The sequence below is a fragment of the Dipodomys merriami genome, unplaced genomic scaffold (assembly GCF_024711535.1).
Source record: "Dipodomys merriami isolate MVZ:Mamm:240054 unplaced genomic scaffold, mDipMer1.0.p SCAF_980, whole genome shotgun sequence".
Classification (NCBI taxonomy): Eukaryota; Metazoa; Chordata; class Mammalia; order Rodentia; family Heteromyidae; genus Dipodomys; species Dipodomys merriami.
The window spans coordinates 42,219-64,481 of record NW_027206602.1 but is presented as its reverse complement, the minus strand read 5'-3'; the positions used below and the strand labels follow the sequence as shown (position 1 = coordinate 64,481).

General features: G+C 43.7%; 1 protein-coding gene and 1 long non-coding RNA gene across 12 annotated transcripts in view; both read left to right on the top strand.

The window, feature by feature from the left end:
• The window catches only part of LOC138822088 (PC4 and SFRS1-interacting protein-like), a 242,520-nt gene extending 235,796 nt beyond the window's left edge, over window positions 1-6,724 (top strand). For 3 of the 8 annotated variants that reach the window (XR_011370334.1, XR_011370335.1, XM_070014625.1), the window contains one exon: window positions 6,203-6,724. Coding sequence is in view for 1 of the 8 variants with exons in the window: in XM_070014625.1 (XP_069870726.1) it covers window positions 6,203-6,331 (129 nt within the window). In the remaining 7 variants the exon portion in view is untranslated. The remainder of the gene's footprint in view (window positions 1-6,202) is intronic. The other 5 variants (XR_011370324.1, XR_011370336.1, XR_011370325.1 and 2 more) reach the window with 4 other exon arrangements.
• Window positions 6,725-6,738: 14 nt separating this feature from the next.
• LOC138822089 (uncharacterized) overlaps window positions 6,739-22,263 on the top strand; it is a 57,733-nt gene continuing 42,208 nt past the window's right edge. For 3 of the 4 annotated variants that reach the window (XR_011370340.1, XR_011370337.1, XR_011370338.1), the window contains exons 1-2: window positions 6,739-9,376; window positions 18,436-18,578. This is a non-coding gene — a long non-coding RNA (uncharacterized lncRNA). The remainder of the gene's footprint in view (window positions 9,377-18,435; window positions 18,579-22,263) is intronic. The other variant, XR_011370339.1, reaches the window with a different exon arrangement.

Genomic DNA, 22,263 nt, shown 5'->3' with positions numbered 1-22,263 from the left:
ACTCTGGACCTGGGCGCTATCCCTGTGCTCTTCAGATAAAGGCAAGCATTCTGCAGCTAGAGCCACAGCACCACTTCCAGTTTTCTAATGGTTTATTGGAGATCAGAGTCTCATGGACTTTTCTGGCCGGGCTGGCTTTGAAACGTGATCCTCAGATCTCAGCCTTCTGAATAGCTAGGCTTACAGGTGTGAACCACTGGTGTCAGGCTTACCATTGCTTTTTGTTCATCCTTTGTCCCTCCATTTCTGTGCACTAATTTTATTTTTATGCTGAAGAAAAATAGAAAGCTATTATCTATCCTACTTCATGAGGTTATTTGACTATTGTACCTAATTTGGTTATTGCAATTGAGATATTGTGGGCTTTAGACAGTGGTCAAATGCAAATAAGATTGATTCATTGGTTGTTTGATGGATCGAGTCATTCATTCATTCATTCATTCATTCATTCATTCATTCATTCATTCAGTACATTTATTGTTGTACCAACTATGTAACCAGCAAGATATGTGCCTTACATTCTTGTGGAAGAGACACCTAGGTGGTAAACAAGCAAATTAATAAATATGACAGTGGTTATTGGAACTGTGGACTTTTTGTTTTTTGTTTTTTTTTGTCGGTCGTGGGGCTTGAACTCTGGGCCTGGGCGCTGTCCCTCAGCTCTTCAGCTCAAAGCAAGCGCTCTACCACTTTAGCTACAGCACCACTTCCGGTTTTCTGGTGGTTTTATTGGAGATAGGAGTCTCACGGTCTCTCCTGCCCGGGCTGGCTTTGAACCACGATCCTCAGATCTCAGCCTCCTGAGTAGCTAGGATTACAGGCGTGAGCCACCAGCGCCCAGCTGCGGACTTTTTGTTGTTGTTGTTTTGTGCCAGTACTGGGGTGTGATCACAGAGCCAGAGTATTTTTGCTTAGTTCTGCTTAAAGGTTGATGCTCTACCATTTGAGGCCCATCTCTATTTCTGACTTTTGGTGGTTAATTGGAGGTAAGGTCTCACAGACGTCTCAGGTTGTTTTCAAACTGCCATCCTCACATCTCAGCCTCCTGAGTAGCTAGGATTCCAGGTGTGAACCACTGGCACCCAACAATTAAGAATACTGTTAAGGAACTAAACAGACTGATAGTAAGTGGTCTCTGAAAAGCACATAAGGTGAAGAGAAACCCTTTTTCTTTCCAAAGGTTTAAGTCTGCTGAGATCAACCAACTGGAGACAAAGATATATTCATCCTATTTTGTAGTTGGAAGAACCATAGGAGGTGATCAACCCACAATCCAGTGAGATTTAAAAACAGAAATCACTTCACCTATGCTCTGCACCATGGAGTTGGGGAGTATAGGTAATTTAGAGGGATGGTAAATGATTTTTAGGTAAAAAGAGCAGTATTTGCACTTTGTCAGAGAACCACGAGACAGGTAGGTACAGAGAACAAAGGTAGGTTTATTGCTGGGAGGGGGGCTGGCAAGACCCCTTCTCACAGGGTAGCAGTGAGAAGAATCATCTGGTATTTTCTGAGGTGACCTGTATAACCTAGGAGGATTAAGAGGTGATACAAGTGACTAGGAGGTAGTGACCCTGGTGAGGGCCAGGGGCTTCATCATGGCAGACTAGGCTGCTGTCCAAATAATAGATAAGAGGCCCTGCATCTGCCCAGACCTGAAGGTCACACTAAGGGGCTCTTGTTGCCTTATATGGTTGTAGCTGCTCCAGAGAAATGCCATCTTAAGTTTGTGGAGGCTGATTATTTACTGTGTTTTTAAATGGGCCTAGTGTTGCCTAAGAAGGGAGCATGCTCAGCTGTGGAGAGGAAAAGGAGTGTATTAAACTATGGGGAGGGAGCTCATTTTGCTAACATAGGGAGTCTGGGACAAGGTTCCCATAGGCTGTGGGGGAGGTAGTGACAGGCTCTGAGAACATGGGGACAGAATTTTCCTAGGAATAAAACTTTCTTACTTGGCAGATAAATCTCAAGGAGTCCCTGGAGCTGCTCTAGAAAAATAGATAAAAGGTGGACATTGGTAGCTCATGCCTATAATCTTAGCTAATGTGGAGGCTGAGATCTGAGGATCACAGTGTGAAACCAGCCCAGGCAGAAAAATCTGTGAGACTTTTCTCTCTGTTTAACTATTAAAAAGCCAGAAGTGGAGGTGTGGTTCAAGAACAGCAGAGTTGAGGAAAAATGACAAGTGAGAGCACAAGGCCTTAAGTCCAAGCCCAAGTACCAGTATCAATTTTTTTTAAAAAAAGATGTGAATAGACTCCTGTCTTGAAAAAAACAGGAAAAGGCAGTATTGGAAGTATGGTTCAAGAGGTAGTGTACCAGTCTTTGGTAGAGTACCAGCCTAGCAAACAAAGGCCCTTGACAGTTGAAACTGTAGTAGGTACTATCAAACCATTCTTTCAAACTTCTTTTTTTTTTTGGGTCCGGTTGTGGGGCCTGAACTCTGGGCCTGGGCGCTGTCCCTCAGCTCTTCAGCTCAAGGCTAGCACTCTACCACTTGAGCCACAGCACCACTTCTGGCTTTTTTCTTTTTGCTTATGTGGTGCTGAGGAATCGAACCCAGGGCCTCAGGCATGCAAGGCAAGCACTCTACCACTGAGCCATCTTCCCAGCCCCTCTTTCAAACTTCTTTAGAATGCAGAATAGAGAATATTGTAGAGTGGTTAGAGTGTGGGATCATTCATTACCCTCCTTTCATGTCAGCCCTGACCCCTTCCCTCCTTCCCTCCCCTTCCCTCCATGCCTTCCTTCCTCTGTCTCTTTTTTGGTTGTACTAGCATTTGAAGTCAGAGCCTGCTGCTTACTATTCAGTTGCTCTACTACTTGAACCCTGCACCAGCCCACTTTCTGAGCCTTTCTGAACCTCAATGCCCTTATCTGTAAAATGAGGACAATTATCTCTGAGCTCTATAATTTGGAGTATTTTCAGGAAAATTTTATAAGAATAGTTGAAGTAATAGATATGAAAACACCTAAATGCTTAAGAGCATTATTGATGAGAAGGAGCACATCTTTTTTTTAATACATTTTTTATTGTACAAATGCTGTACAGAGGGGTTGAGTTACATGAGTAAGGTAATGCGTACATTTCTTATCAAGCATTGCTGCCTCCTCTTTTGCTTTTCCCCTACCATCCCTTCCTTCCCACCTCCACAAATACGCTCCATAACCCCCACACCCCCTACCCATGCCTAAATTGTAAAGTTCATTTTTCAACATAGTGTCTTGTACATCTCATTGTTACAATGGATCAACCTGTATCCCTATTTAAATATTTTGTTTTTTCCCTTTCCCTCCCCAAATTAGAAAACTGTATATACAAGATACAGGGCATTGACATCAAATACAGTGAAAACAGGGGGTATACCTTGGGGGAAGAACATACAAAGAAACAAAAAAAAAATCACATGGTACATTATAAATATGTTAGAAACCATAGCAAGAAAGAAAAAGACAAAACTTGTGTCCCTATCTTGGGGTTCATTTCGCTTGACATCATCTTATTTGGTCATATGTACATAGCTTTTGACCTTTTCTGCTTGTCCCTGACATATACTAGTTATTGTAAGTAAGGAAACCATGGGACCTATGTTTCTTTGGGCCTGGCAAGAAGGAGCACATCTTCACTCCAGATTTATCCTTTGTGTCCTGGGCTTTTTTTTTTTTTTTTTAACTTTTTTTGGCTTTGATAATTGGCTTTGATAATTGGATGCTCTCAGATGAGATCTCCTGGTGTCAGGTTAAATCCATGTTGCCTTACAGGTGGGTGGGCAGGTGGGTGGCCTGTTCTAGGATTTGTCCTAGTTTAGCAGCAGTGGTGTTCCAAGGAAATGAAAAAGAAATGAATTTAGGCTGCTCCTGCAAGAGTCTGTGTTACAGGAAGCTCAGCAAAAAGGACATGGTGTCTGCTATCTCTGCTGGCTTTTTAGAGACAGTGTGTGGCACCAAAGCCCTGGTGCTGGGTTATCCTGCACATCACCAATGGCACTGAGAGCACATTGTAGCTCTTTTCTCATTGATTGATTGGTGCTGGTACTGGGGCTTGAACTCAGGGCTTCCCACTTAGCTTTTTGCACATTACTAGTTCTCTCCTACTGGAGCCACACTTCTACTTCCCAGAGATTATGGCTTTTTCAGAATGCTACTCCAGTCAGTCTTTGTACCCCAGCCCTTCTTCACCTCTGGCATTGTGTAGCAGTCACTCATCAATCTGTGACTGGTCAAGTGCCTGCCATGTTTCTGAAAAGGACAATCAAGATGTCAGGGTGTTCCCCCATCTCTGCCCTCAGGGCTAGGCATCAAGGCTGGGCTGTTACAGTGGACCAGAATGGCAAGACCTGATGGAAATACTCCCCAGGATACATTGGGGAGAATACAATTGAAGCTCCTAGCTAGCAGGTGCTAAGCTGAGTTGGGTTTGATTTCTGTCTTCAGAACTAGAGAAAGCAAGTATAAGCAAATATATGGAGAAGCAATAGTGCTTGGGGCATTGGTGAGAAAAAGGTTGCAGGCAGAGTAGCTTCTCCCACCCAGGCTTGGCTGGAACTCAAACTCATGTGGTTGTACGCCTGTTGCAGGACCCCCACCAAGAAGATCACTTCAAAAGCAAGGCTTTATTCAGGTGGGCTGCAGCTCCGGCTTTGTCCCACACACTGACTCAGCAGAACTTAGGAGGAAGCCCCGAGCTGAAATTTCACAGTGTTTATAAAGGCAAAAACTACAAAGGGATAAAAGGAGAAGAAAAAAAAGAAATCACAGACTGACAAATTTAAGGCAACAAGAGGTGTCAGCAGGGCATTCCAAGGCAATAAGGGGTTGTAGGGAGTTATCAAACTGGCTGGGTCTTAAAGGGCATTCCAGAGCAGTTAAAGCTTAGCAGGGAGTTTCCTGGCTAGTTGGGTTCTGATAAGCTGTAGCTGGGATAATTGGTGGTCTGGGTTTGTTCACAGGGTCTGTTTATCTTGGGCCAGCTTGGTCATCTCCTGAAGTTTGTGGGGACCCAAGGCCAGCTATAGTACAAAGTGGGGCCTGACTTCAAAGTAGCTTTGTTCAAGTAATCTATGGTTTAGCAGTTTCAGCACAAACAAGACGGTTTCTGAAATTCAGGTGGGCCCAAGGTTAATATGAGCAGCAGAAGGGTTACTGCTTCTAAACGAAGCCACTTTTAACTCTTCAATGTCTCATATCCACACTAGCCCCTTCCATATCCCAGGATAGTTCTTGTGTCCTGGATTCCTCTTCCCTCACTCCCTCCCTTCTTCCCTTCCTCCCTTCCTCCCTTCCTCCCTTCCTCCCTTCTTCCCTTCCTCCCTTCCTCCCTTCCTCCCTTCCTCCCTTCCTCCCTTCCTCCCTTCCTCCCTTCCTCCCTTCCTTCCTTCCTTCCTTCCTTCTTTCCCTCCTCTTCCCTCATCCCCTTGCCCCCTCTCCCCTTCCCATTTCCTTCCTTCCTTTTTTTCCCCTTCAGGAGTTGAGACTAGAACTCCAGGCATCACTTTGTCAACCAAGCTTTTTTTCTCAAGGCTGATGTTCTCCCACTTGAGCCACACCTGCACTTCCAGCTTTTTTTCTGTTTCATTGGAGATAAGAGGCTCATGGACTTTTCTGAAGAAACTGCCTTTAAATCATGATTGTCAGCCTTCAGCCTCCTGACTAGCTTGGATGACAGGTGTGAGTCACCAGTACCAATCTAGCTCTACTTTCTTTACCAATTCAATCTAATCCATAACTTTTAACACACTGAGTTTGGGTGGTGGCCAGTGTCATATTCACCATAGGCCTGAGCCCCCTTCCTTCCACTCTGAGAATCTCTTAACAGTTGGCCATCTGATATATTGGTGGATCCTCCTCTTCGGTGGTGCTGGGGATCTTGCAATGGGACAGTCCAGATGGGGTGACATGTCATCACTTACTGATGTATTCTTTTTTTTTTTTTGTCGGTCGTGGGGCCTGAACTCTGGGCCTGGGCGCTGTCCCTTAGCTCTTCAGCTCAAGGCGAGTGCTCTACCACTTGAGCTACAGCGCCACTTCCGGTTTTCTGGTGGTTTTATTGGAGATAGGAGTCTCACGGTCTCTCCTGCCCGGGCTGGCTTTGAACCGCGATCCTCAGATCTCAGCCTCCTGAGTAGCTAGGATTACAGGCGTGAGCCACCAGCGCCCGGCTACTGATGTATTCTGACAGTGCCTTAATTTCATATTTTTTAAGGAGCCTCTCCCTGCCTTCCAGCAACTCAACACTGGATCCCACAAAACTGGCTCCAGCCTCAGTGATGGCTGTGATTCTTCTTGCCTGGTGCCTTCATGGTCTGCAGAGGTGTCAGAAGCCAGCAGCTGAAGAGCAGTCTGCAGCTTTGAATGAGGTGATGTACAGATTACTTACTCCTCAAACTCTTTCTGTACCTAAGTGTGTAACTTTAGCATGCATTTCAGTGCACTTTTTTTTTTTTTTTTGGTCATGGAACCTGAATTCTGGGCCTGGGCACTATCCCTCTGCTTTTTTTTTTTTTTTTTTTAATAATTTTTTATTGTGAAAATACCGTACAGAGGGGTTAGAATTACATGAGCAAGGTAATAAGTACATTTCTTATCAAGTATTGTTGCCTCCTCCTTTGTTTTTCCCCTCCCATCCCTCCCCTCACATCTCCTTATCCCTCAGATCTTCATCTCAAGGCTAGTGCTCTGCCATTTGAGCCACAGTGCCCCTTTTGGCTTTTTCTCTTATGTGGTGCTGAGGTTCAAACCCAGGGCCTTATGCATGCAAAACCAGCACTCTACCACTGAGCCACCTTCCCATCCCCTCATTGCACATCTTAAAATGCAACTTGTAGTATTTGAGGCACAAAAATGGTGTTTACTCTGAATTCTAAGATTCCTAAATAGTTAACTTATTTATGCCCCAGAAATTGATATCATTACCTCAACTAAGTAAATGACTAGTAGTATTAGCCAATAGATGAATTCAGGCCCACTGAATTTAATATCAGAAGCAATGCAGAGGCACAGAGGCTTGTAATTAGGGTGGGCGCTAGTCTCTCATGCCTGTAATCTTAGCTGTTGAGGAGACTGAGATCTGAAGATCATTGTTTTGAAGCCAGCCCAGGCAGGAAAGTCCATGAGACATTTATTTCCAGTTAGCCAAGGAAAAGCTGGAAGTGGCCAAGTGCTGGTGGCTCACACTTGTAATCCTACCTACTCAGGAGGCTGCATCTGAGGATCAAGGTTCAAAGTGAGCCTGGACAGGAGAGGCCATGAGACTCCTATCTCCAGTAAGCCACTGGAAAACCAGAAGTGGCACAGTAGCTTAAATGGTAGAGTGCTTGCCTTGAGCGGAAGAGCTGAGGGATAGTGCCCAGGCCCAGAGTTCAAGCCCCACAACCAACAACAACAAAACACTAGAAGTGGTGCTATGGTTCAATGGTAGGGTGCTAGCCTAGAGCAAAATAAGTTCCAGGGCAGTGCCAGGCCCTGAGTTCAATTTCTAGGGCTGACGCAGAAAAAGGCTTATTCTTAGTTTAACCTTCTCCTGTTGCTATCTGGAAAGTATTAATATTTGAACAAAAGGTGCTGTGTTGTCACTTTGTACTGGGCCCCTCTACCCTGTGGCTAGTCCTGAGGAAGGTTCATGTGCCTCATCCCTGCTACATTGTGTGCTTGCTCTATCATGGAATCTCGGTAAGTGTGGGGGAGTGTCAGCTGGTCCTGAAGTAGTGAGCTCCCCATCCTTGGAAGAATTCAAAGTTGAAACTGGAGGAAATTGGAATGCCAGATGGGAGGAGTTAGAGTAGGCAATCCTTAGGATCTGAGTTCCTATGAACCCTGATTGTAGGATTCTGTAACTTATCCTTCTACAATGTTACTGAATGTCAGAAAATAGAGGAGATGAGGACCGAGGAAAATGGTCTAGTGTGTAGGATTCTGCAAGTACGAGGAACTTGGAGTTATTTCCTTACTGTTGGCAGTAGTACTGGGCTGCTGACCCTCTGCTCTCCCCAATGTTATCTGTATGGGAGAAGCTCTGTTCTAGTGCTGAAAGTTCTCCTCTTGGTCAAAGGTCACAGCAGTGACACTAGAAGTGCTAGTGTCCTCCTTCTGAGGCCTAGCAATTACTTGCCCAGCACCTTTGTTTGCTAAAGAGGGGAGTGTGTGTGTGTGTGTGTATTTGCATGTGTGTGTGCATTGGTAAACAGGATGGACTGGAGGGCAGGAAGAACAAATGACACTCCAGACCTCCTGCCATGTATGTGACATTCCTTCTCAATGTTGGAACTTTAGGCAAGTTATTTTCATCTCTTTTCCCCTCACTTTCTGCCTCTGGAAAAGGGATCTGAGAGAATGAATTTTAGCAACTTGACTCAATTTTTAGAGATTTTCATTAATAACACAATTTATACAGCACTTTGTGTTTTTCAAAGAACTTTTCACATATGTGAGCTCACCAAAATTGTCTTAACAATGAGAAGGTGGTATTTGCACCATTTAAGTGATAAAGGAACAAAGGCCAAAAAGACAGTGGGTGGCAAAACTAGGCCTCTATGTCCACCATTTCATATAGGGATCTTGGCTATTTTCTAAAAGTTTATCCTTTTGTTCATTGAGCTAATAATGACAGGTTCCCATAATGTGATACTCACATAGTCCCTAGGCTGCTCCTGTGCACAAGGATTGTTTTTCTAAGACAGGATCTGTCCATGTAGCCCATGTTTACCTCATACTCTTAGTGTTCTTCTTGCCTCTGTTTCCTGAGTACCACAATACATGGCCACAGGGATGGTTTTTGCTGAGGTCCTCCATCCTTCTCTGGTCTGCTTTGACTGGGAATGTAGCAGGGTGAGAGCCAAGCCCTGAGTTCTAAAGTTAGATACCTTCTGTTCACATCTCCCAATTTGTCCTGTAGCTGAGTGGCCTGGACAAATGACCTTTTGGGACCTGATTTTTTTCATGTGTAAAAGAATGGTAAACTTAGCTTCTTTCATGCAGGGCTGGTGCTATACCACGAAAGCTTTACCTCTACTTCCTACATTTCTTTCTAGTTAATTAGAGATAAGAGTCTCATAGATTTTCCTGCCTGCATTGGCCATGAACCATAATTTAATGATCTTAGCCTCCTGAGTAGCTAGGATTACAGGTATGAGCCACTAGCATTGGGATATTAGGCATATTTTTAAAATTAGCTTTTAGGCTTGGAATTGTAGGCTTCTTTGGTTTTCTTTTTAGTATCTGTTAAGTAATTTTCAAGGTACTGCCTGAAGTCCCAGGGAGCCCCTGTGAACCTACTTGAAAGAAGATCTCATCACTTAAAAAACAAAACAAAAAAGAGAACCACCAGGAAAAAAAAAAACACCCTGCATAACACCTCTGTGAACATGGGAAAGCAAAGAAGGTAAGTTATGATATCCACTTCTTGCTGCCATTTGGTATTTTGCAAACTGCCACTGCTATTAACAGTCACTTTTGAGTATTTATGATCTTGCAGTTAGTTGGAGCACTTTGATTCTCATAAGAAAAACAGGTTCACATTTAGAAAATGTGCCCTACAAGTAGCTGAGATCCCTCAGGGAGGCTGATGGATGGGGCCCACACAGGGGAAGGAAATGCAGCCACCTCGCCAGCCTGCAGAACTTTGCCTTTTCCACACACCCTAGTTGGAAGCTGTTTTTGTTTGTTGTGGTGGTGGTTGTTTGTTTTTGTGTTTTTTTTCCAGTCTTGGTATTTGAACCCTGGACCTGGGTGCTATCCCTTAGCTCTTCAGCTCAAGGCCAGCACTCTACCACTTGCTGCTTCCAGCTTTTTCTGTTTATGTGGTGCTGAGGAATTGAACCCAAGTTCTCATGCATGTGAGGCAAGCACTCTATTACTGAGCCACCTTCCTAGCCCCTTGAAAGCTGTGTGTTTATGTCTGGATCCTTACCCTGCCAGGGATGGACTTTCTGTGTGGCTCTGGCATAGTGTCCCATGGCAAAAGGACATGTAGCTAAATACCAAACCACTTTCCACACATATGTCCTTGCACCACACCAGCCACAATGCTAGCAAAGACCAGAAGCTGGTCTTTGAATTTATCCCAGAGTCCTAAACTGGTTCTTGGTGTGTGCAGGATAGAAGGGAGAGTTTTGGATCTGGCCAGTGTTGAAGCATCAGCCCAAGTAGAGCACCAGATCCTAAACTAGAAATTGGGAAAACACTGGCTCCCACTTTGGGCCTCAGTTTTGACTCTCGCTACATGATGCTCTGAGGTCCATGAGGTGCTTCAGTGCCAAATTATACAGGACTTGTGTTCAAGAGAAGTTGGGGTTTCCAGAGAAGGAGAATTGCATTTTAGGATTATTAGTTGTTTTTTTGTTGTTTTGGTGGTGGTCGTGAGGCTTAAACTCTTTGCCTGAGCGCTGTCCCTGTGCTCTTCAACTTAAGGTCAGCGCTCTACCTCTTGAGCCACAGCACCACTTCTGAGCATTGCATTTCAGTGACAAATTTACAAAGGTCTTGTCACTGTACATGTAAAGAAAGCATCATCAGCTTGTCAGTGAGAATCTTTTCACCAAGTGGATATGAGGGAAGGTTGGGGTTCCTACTGTGTCTGTGAGACTTTAGCTGGGCTCTGGGTCTTCTCAGGCTTGTTTCTACTTCTGTAAAATCCTTCCAGGAAACCTCTTCACATTGAGTTGCTATGGCTTCTTGGGCTCCTCTTGGCTGTGACAGCTTCTGACACTGCCCTTGTTTGGGGGCAGCTTGGATGGTTTTGAGGAGCCCTAGTCAGACATGCTTTAGAATCTGTTGGGATTCATCTCATGTGTTTTTGATTTTAGATTGAAGTTCATGGATTTGGGAGGAGAAAACCAGAGAAGTAAATGCCATTCTTAGCACAAAGTTGATGTATTTTCACTGTCAATTTGACCTTGATCACCTAGTCCGTGGGCCTTCATAGTTCTCCAATGCCAAAAATCTTTTTCTTCCTTTTTTAAACTTTACTCCCCCCCCCCACCTCCCAATCTATCTCTTTCTGTGTCAGTACTAGAGCTTAAACTCAATGCCTGGGTGCTGTCCTTTAGCTTTTTCATTCAAGGCTGGTACTCTACCACTTAAGCCATACCTCCAATTTAGGGTTTTGCTGATGAATTAGAGGTAAGGGTCTCTTTGATGTTTCTGTTTGTGTTGGATTTGAACTTCTATCCTTAGATCTCAGCTTCCTGCATAGTTAGGCATGCCCATCTCTTTTGAGAAGACCTGGTGATGTAACATATTATTGACTGTTTGCTGTGCACCTGGTAAAGTGTTGTGTGGCAGGGCTATGAAGACACTCAAGACATCATCTGTGCTCAAGTATCCCAAGAATGAACTGCAGCTCAGATGTGTGCAACAGCGCTCTCAGCGCACTGGGGAATGTGCATTGATAGTGTTCATAGGACTTCAAGGAAGTTAGTTACCTGACCAGGCTTTCCAATTTCCTGATTTTGTGCTTTAAATGAATTTCCATGATTCCCTTCCATTTCCTTCAAACCATAATATTTTTTTTTGGTTGGTTGTGGGGCTTGAACTCTGGGCTGGGACACTGTCCTTGTGCTCTTCAGCTCAAGGCGAGAAATCTACTGCTTGAGCCACAGTGCCACTTCTGGTTTTCTAGTGGTTTATTGGAGATAGTAGTCACACGGACTTTCCTTCCTGGGATGGCTTTGAACCTCGGTTCTCAGATCTCAGCCTCCTGAGTAGCTGGGATTACAGGCAGGAGCCACCAATGCCTGGCAAACCATAACATTTTAAATGTTACAAGAGAGAGAGAAAATTACAGAAGCTAGCATATTTCTTTTGGAGACATACCCAGAGACTCATTATTTTTAAGCATTTTCTTAGCACTTCTTGTGTTGAAAGCATTTTTAACTCATTAATTAGTAATCCACATTAATATATAGATGGAATTAATCTATTCCAGACAGAAGTTTGTCTTGAGGAAATACAAAAAACTTAAGTACTATTCCTTTCCACCTGTATCTTCTCTCTCCTCCCCTCCACCACACTTTATCTTGTTCATTATTTAGATTATTGCTCTGATCATTACACTCTGATTGAGCGCCACAAGTGTCCTTGGAGCTTCCACAAAGTTTGGGTTGGGTGTCTTCCCACTCTTCTGGACTCCAGGCTGTACATGGGTCTGCTTTGGGGACTCATTAGCACTTGAAAATGAAATTGGCCTCATAAATAGTCATCCTCAGGAAACAACGGGCTCTCCCATTTTTATTTTAGTTGCATTCAGCTGAAAACCTCTTAGCTTGTATTCTTGTTTGAGGAGAGTTTTTTTTTTCCTCCTTTTTTCCTTCTTGCGGATCCTAGGGCTTGAATGCAGGGCTAGGTCTTAAATGCAAGGCCAGGAGATTTTGTTTGTTTGTTTTTTGTTTGTTTTTCCTCAAGGCTGGTGTTCTACCACTTGAGTCCCAGCTCCACATCTGGCTTTTTGGTGGTTATTTGGAGCTATGTGTCTCAAAGACTTACCTTTCTTTCTGAGCTGGCTGAAAACCATGATCCTCAGATCTTAGCCTCCTGAGTAGCTAGGATTTCAGGTATTAGCCACTAGTATCTGGCTAGGAGGTTAGTTTTTACCTTCAGAAAAAAAATCTCCATAACATGACTACCATTTATGTCTCTCTTTGGAACAAGGGCTCCCCTGTCCTTGTATTTGATCAAGATGATAATTTTCCACCTTGTACAGATAAGGAAATTGAGGACCATGAGGAGCAATCTCAAGATTGGTAAAAGTCAGAGCTGATATACATCTCCAAAGCTCTCCCCTTCCTATATTTCTTTGGTTCACCATTCTGGGCCTTCCCAGTGTGGTGCTCATGTTCACCCACAGTGGGCTGTCTGTCTTCCTCTGCTGCTGGCCTCTGGTGGAGAAGCTTGCAGAGGATGTGATGGTCTCCTGATTATACTCTTGTCTTCATTTTGTCACCTGGTGATCTGTTTCAGGAGCTGCCTGTCTATGGGCCCCCCTGTCCTCTTCCTTCCTTCCTGTCCTGGCACAAAGGAGCCACTCTTGGTACTAAGATTGCTGTGACATCAGATATGTAGAGAATCAGCCTATTGTCCATGTGGGGTCATAGATCTGAGGATACTATCCCTGACCTCTGGGAGCTCTTAGTGTTATCAGAGAAGAGCTGCCTTGTCCTCCTGGAGTCCCCTTCATTAGCTCCTTTTCTTTCTGCCCTTACAGGTCATGCCTGTTTCAGTAAGTAGTTATTATATGACAGGTCTCATGCTCACAGACTGCTATCTGTGACAACCTACTCATTAGGAGGTGAAATCATTGTTCCTCTTACCAGATAGGGAATCAATTGTTTAAGGGCTGGGCGCCAGTGGCTCATACCTGTAATCCTAGCTACTCAGGAGGCTGAGATCTGAGGATCATGGTTCAAAGCCAGCCCAGGAAGGAAAGTCCATGATGCTCTCATCTCCAATAAACCACTAGAAACCCAGAAGTGGCACTGTGACTCAAGCAGTAGAGCACTTGCCTTGAGCTGAAGAGCTGCGGGATAGTGCCCAAGCTCAGAGTTCAGGACCCCTGACCAAAAAATAAATAAATAAAAATAAATAAATAAATAAAAAATAAAGAATCATTTAAGGAAGGGGCTAAGAAAAAGAAAATACAGCTAAGAAAAAAAGAGAGCAGCAGAGATTCCTAATCTCCATATCTAATAGATATAAAAAACATTCAAAAAAACATTAAAAAAACAGATTGTACCCAGGTGCGGGTGGCTCACCACTGTAATCCTAGCAATTCAAGAGTCTGAGATCTGAGGGTCCTGGTTTGAAGCCAACCTGGAAAGAAAAGTCTGTGAGGCTCTTTATCTCCAATTAACCTGCAAAAAGCCAGAACTGGAGGTATGGCTCAAATGGTATAGCACTAGCCTCGAGCAGAAAAAGCTTAAGGAAGGGCTAGGAAGGTGGCTCAGTGGTAGAGCGCTTGTCTTGCATGCATGAGGCCCTAGTTCCATTCCTCAGCACCACATAAGTAATATAAAAAAAAGCCAGAAGTGGTGCTGTGGCTCAAGTGGTAGAGTGCTAGCCTTGATCTGAAGAGCTAAGGGACAGTGCACAGGCCCAGAGTTCAGGCCCCATGACCAGACCCAAAACAAAAAACAAAAACAAAAAAGCTTAGGGATAGTTCAGTCCCCAGTTGAGTGGGGCTCAGTGTCCCAGCTCTGAGTTCACTCTCCAGTACTTGCACCAAAATAGGAATAATATTAATAATTACTTAAGAAGGAACAGGAAATACTTAGGATGTGGTAGATGTTTGAATCCTGAAGCTCCCTGTTGAGTTGCCTTGTTTCCCTTGTAGTACTGTTGCAGTGGTGTGTGTGTGTGTGTGTACACAAGTAACCCTATTAGTTATTCTATTGTGACCGTTAGGACCCATGAGCAAGAACTATTATAAGAAAACAGAAGTGTTGAACAATATGCTGTAAGCTACAACAGTAGATGGCCAAGCCAGATGGACCCCAGGTATCATTGATTCTGGACTGTGCACAGTTAACCAATCACAGACAGTATTGGCTCCTTGGTTAAACCCCAGAGAAAAAGCTGCTTTGCTAGGGATGCTGCAAGATAGACTGGCCAAGTGAATATCCTGTGTTAAAACAGGGAGAGGCAAGTCAGTAAGGTGAGGGCTATGCAATGCTCTGAAGGAAATGGGCATAAGTGAGAGCACCTGTCCTAAAGGGGCTTGTGGTATTAGTCTTTCCCCACACCACCATCCTAGAAGTTGTCCCTCAGCTTTTTGCTCAAGGTTAGCACTCTGCTACTTGAGTCATAGCTCCACTTCTGGCTTTTTTGTTGCTTTATTGGAGATAAGGAACCTCATTGACTTTTCTGCCTAGGATGGCTTCAAAGCATGGTCCTCAGATCTCAGCATCCTGATTAGGATTACAGGCATGCGCCATGGGCACCCATCTATAATGCTGTTCTTAATGGCAGTGGCAGTCAGACAGGGCCTTCATCCGTGTCTTATTATATGGTCTCATCCTAATAGGTACTGTCCTCAGGCTAGAGTGTAGGGGACTGACTGGAAATCTCAGGCCTGGCCACAGTGACAATTGAGTGAGTTACATTTCTTGAATTTGGATGCAGGCCACCTGCTTTGCTTCTTGGGTTTCTGCTTTCAAGTGCTCTGCTGGACTATACCTGGGGTCTCTGGTGAGACGCCTGGGTGAATGTGGGCACTTTTCAGAATGGCTTAGAAGCAGCTCTTGGTGGCTTTGCAGCTTGGCTTTCATTTCTGGCATGACAGTGCATTGGGAAGGTTCTGGATCGAGTCAGGCTTAGCTTTGGGCTCAGTCTCTGCCACATGCTAGCTCTTTCTTCCATTCCAGATGAGTCACTGTCCATCTTAGGCTGCCCTGTCCTGTCTCCTCCTCATATACCTGTCTCTGACTTGGGGCCAGGGATCTGATGAAGAAATTCTCTTCAGACAAATAGAGATTCCCTGGAAGGAAATTGATCATGTAAAGCTGGTTTCTCCACTGGCAGTTGTTTAATTTTATTTCCCTTTCATTTTTCTTCCTCTTCTCAGGGATCACTGCCTATAAGAACTTGATAGCAACTAGACTTAGATGGTTAAATGTAAATTGGAGCTGGCTTCTGAAACTCCAGGTGAGTTTCTTCAGGCCTGGGAGATTTTTCAGAGCCCTATGCACCTAATGCATTTTAGCCTTTATTTTTATTTTTCACCTATATTTTTTTTCTTGTATTACTTCTAGATGCCTTTTATTTTCCCTTAGGACTCAAGCATAATTTTGGTTGCTTTTAGGTGTAATTATAGAAGGCCTAACTCATTTCAGTGAGAGGAAGATTTATTATTTCACATAATAATAACCACAGTGGGGCTGGGGGGTTATCCAGGGGAAGGGCGCACGCCTGGCACGTGTGCAAGGCCCTGGGTTCAGTCCTCAGCCCTGGAAAAAAAAAGAAAAAAATAATAACCATAGCACAAGGGAGACGGTAGAATTCATTAATTCAGTGGCTCAGTACTGTCTTCTTTTTTTGTCTTTTGTTTTGTGAGCCATGGGGCTTGAACTCTGGGCCTGGGCTTTGTCCCTGAGCAACTCAGCTCAAGGCTAGCACTCTACCACTTTAGCCACAGGGCCACTTCTGATTTTCTGGTGGTTTATTGGAGATAAGAGTTTCGCAGGTTTTCCTGCCTGGGCTGGCTTTGAACCATGATCCTCAGATCTCAGCTTCCTGAGTAGATAGGATTACAGGCCTGAGCCACTGGCACCTAGTCTGTCTTCTTATATTTATATTCCTACCATCTTTTGAATTGACCATACTGGGTATATTCTCCACAGGCTAAAGCTCATCATCCCAAGTTGGCTGTTGCAGCACCAGACATCCCATGTAAACACAGAAACCAACAGAATGGATGATGAGACAAAATTGGGATTTGTTTGCAAAGAGGACTGAGAAGTGACCACTGAGGTGGTATCTATCCTTGATGAGAAACATATACCTTTTCTCTTTTGCTTGACAGGTTAAGAACAAATATCTTGTCATGGCATAATGAGATTACATACTGTGCCCTCAACTATTATTTCCTCATTTTATTTCCTTCTGCTCTCTACACTAGAAGGCCAAACAAGACCACTAGCTATTGTCAGAACTATGTACACCTCATTTTTACCTCCTTGTTCTAGGCAGGCTGAGCCTGTGCCTGAACCACACCCTGCCCATGTGGCCTGCCCTGCAGCTGTAGCATAAGACAAAAACGGCTAGAGTCAACAGTACTAGCAGAGCCTCTCCCTTGTTCCCTCCCAAGTATGTATTTTGAAAACAATCTTTTTATTTTATTTTTTTTTAATTTAATTTAATTTTATTTGTGAACATACTGTACAGAGGAGTTACAATTACGTGGGCAGGATAATGCATACATTTCTTACCAAGCATTGCAGCCTCCTCCTTTGTTTACCCTTCACATCCCTTCCCAGCCTCCCCCCTCCCCCCCAATCTTTTTATTTTTATTGCAAGATAAAACAGAAAATATAGCTGGCACTTGTAATCCTAACTCATCAGCAGGCTGAGATTTTAGGATTAAGTTTCAAAGCTAGCTTGGGCAGGAAAGTCTGTGAGCCTCTTCTCTCCAACAAACCATCAAAAAGCCTGAAGTAAAGTGGTGGCTCAAGTGGTAGAGTGCCAGCCTTGAGCAAAACAGCTAAGAGAGGAAGTGGCGCTGTAGCTCAAGTGGTAGAGTGCTCGCCTTGAGCTGAAGAGCTGAGGGACAGCGCCCAGGCCCAGAGTTCAAGCCCCACGACCGACCAAAAAAAAAAAAAAAGAAAACAGCTAAGAGACAGTGTCCAGGTCTTGAGTTCAAGCCTCAGAACTGGCACTCCCACTCAGGATCCATCCAGGATCCTGCTTTCCCTTGATCTGTCAGACCTCCTCTGCCTCCTCCAGTCTGTGACATTTCCACTGTCTTTTCTTTAGTATGAGCTTGACACTTTTGAAAAGGGCAGCTACTGATCCTGTGGGAAGCCTCCCAGTGTGACTTGGGTGGGTGTTTTTTTACTTTGGCTGGTCCTGGGGCTTGAACTCGGGGCCTGGGTGCTCTCTTTGAGCTAGTTATAGGCTATCACTCTACCACTTGGAGCTACAGCACCCACTTCCAGTTTTCTGGTGTTCACTGGAGATATGAATGTCACAGACTTTTCTCTCTGGGCTGGCTTTGGACCAACATCCTCAGATCTGAGCCTCCTTATTGGCTAGAATTCCATGGGTGAGCCACTGGAACCCAGCTAGGCATATATTGGTTTCCTTGTTTGTTTGTGCCCAATTTTATAACTGAATGAGAAAGCTCAGTTATGTCATATCAATTTCTGGTGTCTCATTGCCTGGATGTATCTTTGGTCATCTACTTAAGGTGATCCTTGCCAGTATTTTTCAGGATGAGGCCATTGTTTCTTACATGATAATTGGCAAATAACATGAGTCTATAGTTCAATTGTAAAGAGATTTTCTTCAAAGAGTATCTCTGTGCAGGTTTAGCTTAGGAAACAGATGGGAACCAGATGCTTTGCTTGAGATGGACATGGGCCAGGTTGGTATTCCAGCAAGATCTTCTGCCTCATCTCTAAATGGCCCAGCTTGTGAAGTGCCTCAAGTTCTGTTTGAGAACCTAGCCTGATGTTGGAGATTTGCCTATAAGCTTTTCTGCAAGATAGTTTCCTTCCAAACTGACATTCACAAAGTGAGTTAGGTTTAATATAAGCAACACAAAATGGAACTGGTATCAAGCAGCATTTATTTAGTGTCTCTGTGTATCTACTACTATGTTAAATCTAAGGACGGTGAAAGTCATAGTCTGTGTCCATGAATCCAGCACCTTTTCTTCAAAGTATGATCCTTTGAGCTCCTGTTCTGACACAATTGTTTAACTACATTGTTTTTACTGTTCTCTTTAAATAGATTTTCACCTGTGACACTCATCTTCAGTGACACACCAAAAAAAATCTGGAAGTGGAGCTGTGGTTCAAGTGGCTAGGCCCTAGGTTAGAACAAAAAAGCTCAAGAGCAATGCCCAGGCCTTGGGTTCAAGCCCCAGAAATGAGGTAAGAGGAAATTAGCAGCTACTAGATAAAACAGAAGGTTAAGAGGCCAGAGCTAGAGTGGCTCAAGCCTACGATTATAACTACCTAAGGAAGTTGAGATCTGAGGATCCAGATTTGAAGCCAGCCCAGGCAGACAAATCGGAGACTTATCTGGGGAAGGTTTATTTAGAATGATGGCTCTACTGAAACCACTGAAGCAGTAGAAAACATAGATTCTCTTTTTTTCTCTCCTGTCTCCCTTATTCTTGTTCTTCTTTTCTTCTTTCTCTCTGCTTCCTTTCTCTCCTAGCACATGCTAGGCTAGACATCTAACCACTGTGTTTGATACCCAGCCACATGTTTGGATTTTTACATAATCCAATTCTCTCCAGGTGCCGGTGGCTCATGCCTGTAATCCTAGCTACTCAAGAAGCTGAGATCCAAGAATCAGGGTTCAAAGCCAGCCCTGGCAGGAAAACCTGTAAAACTCTTATCTCCAATAAACCACCAGAAAACCGCAAGTGGCGCTGTAGCTCAAATGGTAGAGTGCTAGCCTTGAGCTGAATTGCTCAGGGACAGTGCCCAGCCCCAGAGTTCAAGCCTCAAGACTGCCAAAAAAAAAAATCCAATCTCTTTACCTCTGAAAAGTTCCATTTTCCTTATATTTATAAACTTATACCTTTCTAGCTCCACAACTCCAGACTTCACACATTTACACTACTGAAGGATAAATAATGAGATGCATCTTTTTTAATGAGGGAAGGGGGACTCATCTTAAAAACCACAAATCAAAGCATCTTACTAGTCTGCTTAGAAACCTACTGCCTTTTCCCATTAAGTTCCATATTAAGAGTTAAAACTATCCTGAGCTGGGCATAGGTGGCTAATGCCTGTAATCCTAGCTACTCAGGAGTCTAATGTTTTGGGGGCCAGAAAATCTGAGATTCATCTCCAATTAACCACACACACACACACACACACACACACAGAGAGAGAGAGAGAGAGAGAGAGAGAGAGAGAGAGAGAGAGAGAGAGAGAGAGAGAGAGAGAGAGAGAGAGAGAGAGAGAGAGAGAGAGAGAGAGAGAGAGAGAGAAACAACTTTATCCCATCTCATAAGCTCGACGAGCCAGGTGTTCAAGTCCCAGACCTCTTTTTTGCAAACCTCCTCCCCCTCATTTTTTTGTGCCAGTCCTAGGGCTTAAACTCAGCATCTGGGCACTGACGTTGTGCTTCTTTTGCTCAAGATTAGTGCTCTACAATTTGAGCCACAGCATCACTTCTGGCCTTTTCTGTGTATGTGGTACTGAGGGATTGAACCCAGGGCTTCATGCATGCCAGGCAAGCCTCTATCACTAAGCCACATTACAATCCCCTTGACCCGTTTTTTTGCAGCATTTTTTTGTTTTTCTTTTCTTGGATTATTAAAATTTGTTAAGGCCTTTGCATTTGCTAGTTAGTCCTCCCTCACCTTCTCCTGCCCAATTCATATAACTAAACGTCCTTGCAAACACTTTGCTACTGGCCTGGACAGCCCTGTTCTGCCCATTTGGGCCTTGCCAATCAGTGGCTTGGGTAATCCCTGACCTCGGGATAGTTGGGAGGCTACTTAGCGCTCAGTACCTGTTGGAGGGTCAGATCTTCAAAAACACAAATGCAGATGGACACCCCCAGTCTCCTTTTCCCAGCTGACATCACTCCAGTGACTATGGTCAGCCAAACTTTAAACCACCCAGTTGGTGCCCAAACTCAATGAACCAGAGCCCAGCCACTTCAGACCAAAGAAAAACCCGGACCCAGAAGTATACCTGGCCAGACCCACCCCACAGGGGGAAGTATTTCCCAGGCATTGAGAGCACACTTTGTAGGCATCAGGAGTGGCTATGTGCTGGCTGGGTGCATGGTACTCCCCAAGTTGAGGTTGGCAGGAGCAAGTTGCTGGTAAGCCTTGATTGCTGAGAAGGGTAAAGGAGGGAAAAGGCAGCCTGATGGTAGGAGTGAGAGACACAAAGCATATGCATTTTGGTTCCTTAAAAATATGAATCCTTTTGGCTTATTTTTTCTTAATTTACTGGCATATTTCTCTTTTCCAATTCATCATAAAATACCCAGAAAACTTAGGAAACCATTAAATAATGCAATTGCACTTTCACCTACCTGTTATTTATTTATGTTTGCTGAGAGATGATGAATTTATTGAGAGTAGAGTATCTACATTCCTTCTACTAATAATATTAACAGTATAAACAATATAAACTCTTTGTCTTCCATCCTAACACATTCTAGATGATCTTTTATTTTCTTTTTTGGTTGGTCCTGGGGCCTGAACTCTGGTCTTGGGTGCTGTCCCTCAAGTCTTCAGCTTAGGGCTAGCACTCTACCACTTGAACCACAGTGCCACTTCGGGCTTTTTCTGCTTACGTGGTACTGAGGAATTGAACCCAGGGCCTCATGCATGCAAGGCAAGTACTGTACCACTGAGCCACCTGGCCAGCCCCTCTAAATGATTTTTAATCATGTAGATTCAAATTTAGATGGTGATGACCAAAGTATAGAGATTTCCATTGTTTCCTATTTCAGAGTATGTCTTAATATCATATGAAGTTAAATGAATTACATTTCTACAATGATATATTTTGTATTACATATAGTGCATGCATTACACATAGTATACAACACACACACACACACACAAACACACACACACACACACACACACACACACACACACACACACACACACACACACCTACAGCTTAGCTCCAAGGTATCTTAAAGTTGCCTTCTGATTTCATGCCTCGTGATTCTTTTTCTCTCTGGTATTTTAATGGCTCCAGGCAACTGGTATCATGTATACCTTTGAGCTTTCTCATGGATTGTTTTTATACCTTTGAACACTCTCTCTGGCATTTTCACCTGTCACAGTCTGATGTATGTCTCATGGCAGGTATTTGCAGATGACTATAGGGCTAATCAGTTAACATAAATGAGTGAATTGAATTCGAGTGCCAATTTTGAGGTGCAGGAGCATTGCCTAAAAGGACCAGTAGCTATTTGGCATGAAGTAGTTATTAACCAGTCACTATATAGCCTTTGTTGCTAGATCTTTCAGTTTTCAAGGGAAATTGGACACTTGCACTTTTGTATGAAGACTGGTTTTTAAACATGGAACTCATTTAAAAGTTTAGGCACTATATAGATAAATTAAAAACATCTCTAGGCTAGATTTGACACTCCAAGCTCTAGACTTGTGTTTGGTTCTTTGTGTATGAATCATGTCTCCTGATTCAAATGGGTGTTTTCCTTTCTGTTAGCATTTTTGGTATGTATCTTAATTATAGTAGTGTGCTGGTCTTTCTGCCTTAGTTGTTAATAAGTTTTTTAAATCTGTTTGAAACATTTGTTGTCATATATTGGCTCTTTCCTACATGTAATCCATCTCTCTATAAAATAGTTTATACATACCTGTGTGTATGGGTGAAGGAGGGTGAAAGAGAAAGAGAGAGAGCACAAGAGAAGAGTGAAGGAAAGAGGAGGAAATACATTTATTCTCTCATGGTATTTGATTCTCCTTCTCTTCTTCTGGAAGGAATTAGATTGGGTAATTGAATTGTTGCTTAAAAGTTGATCTGAGGTGCAGGGAATGTGGTTTAGTAATAGTGCTTGCCTACCATGCATGAAGCCCGTTGTTCAGTTCCTCAATACTAC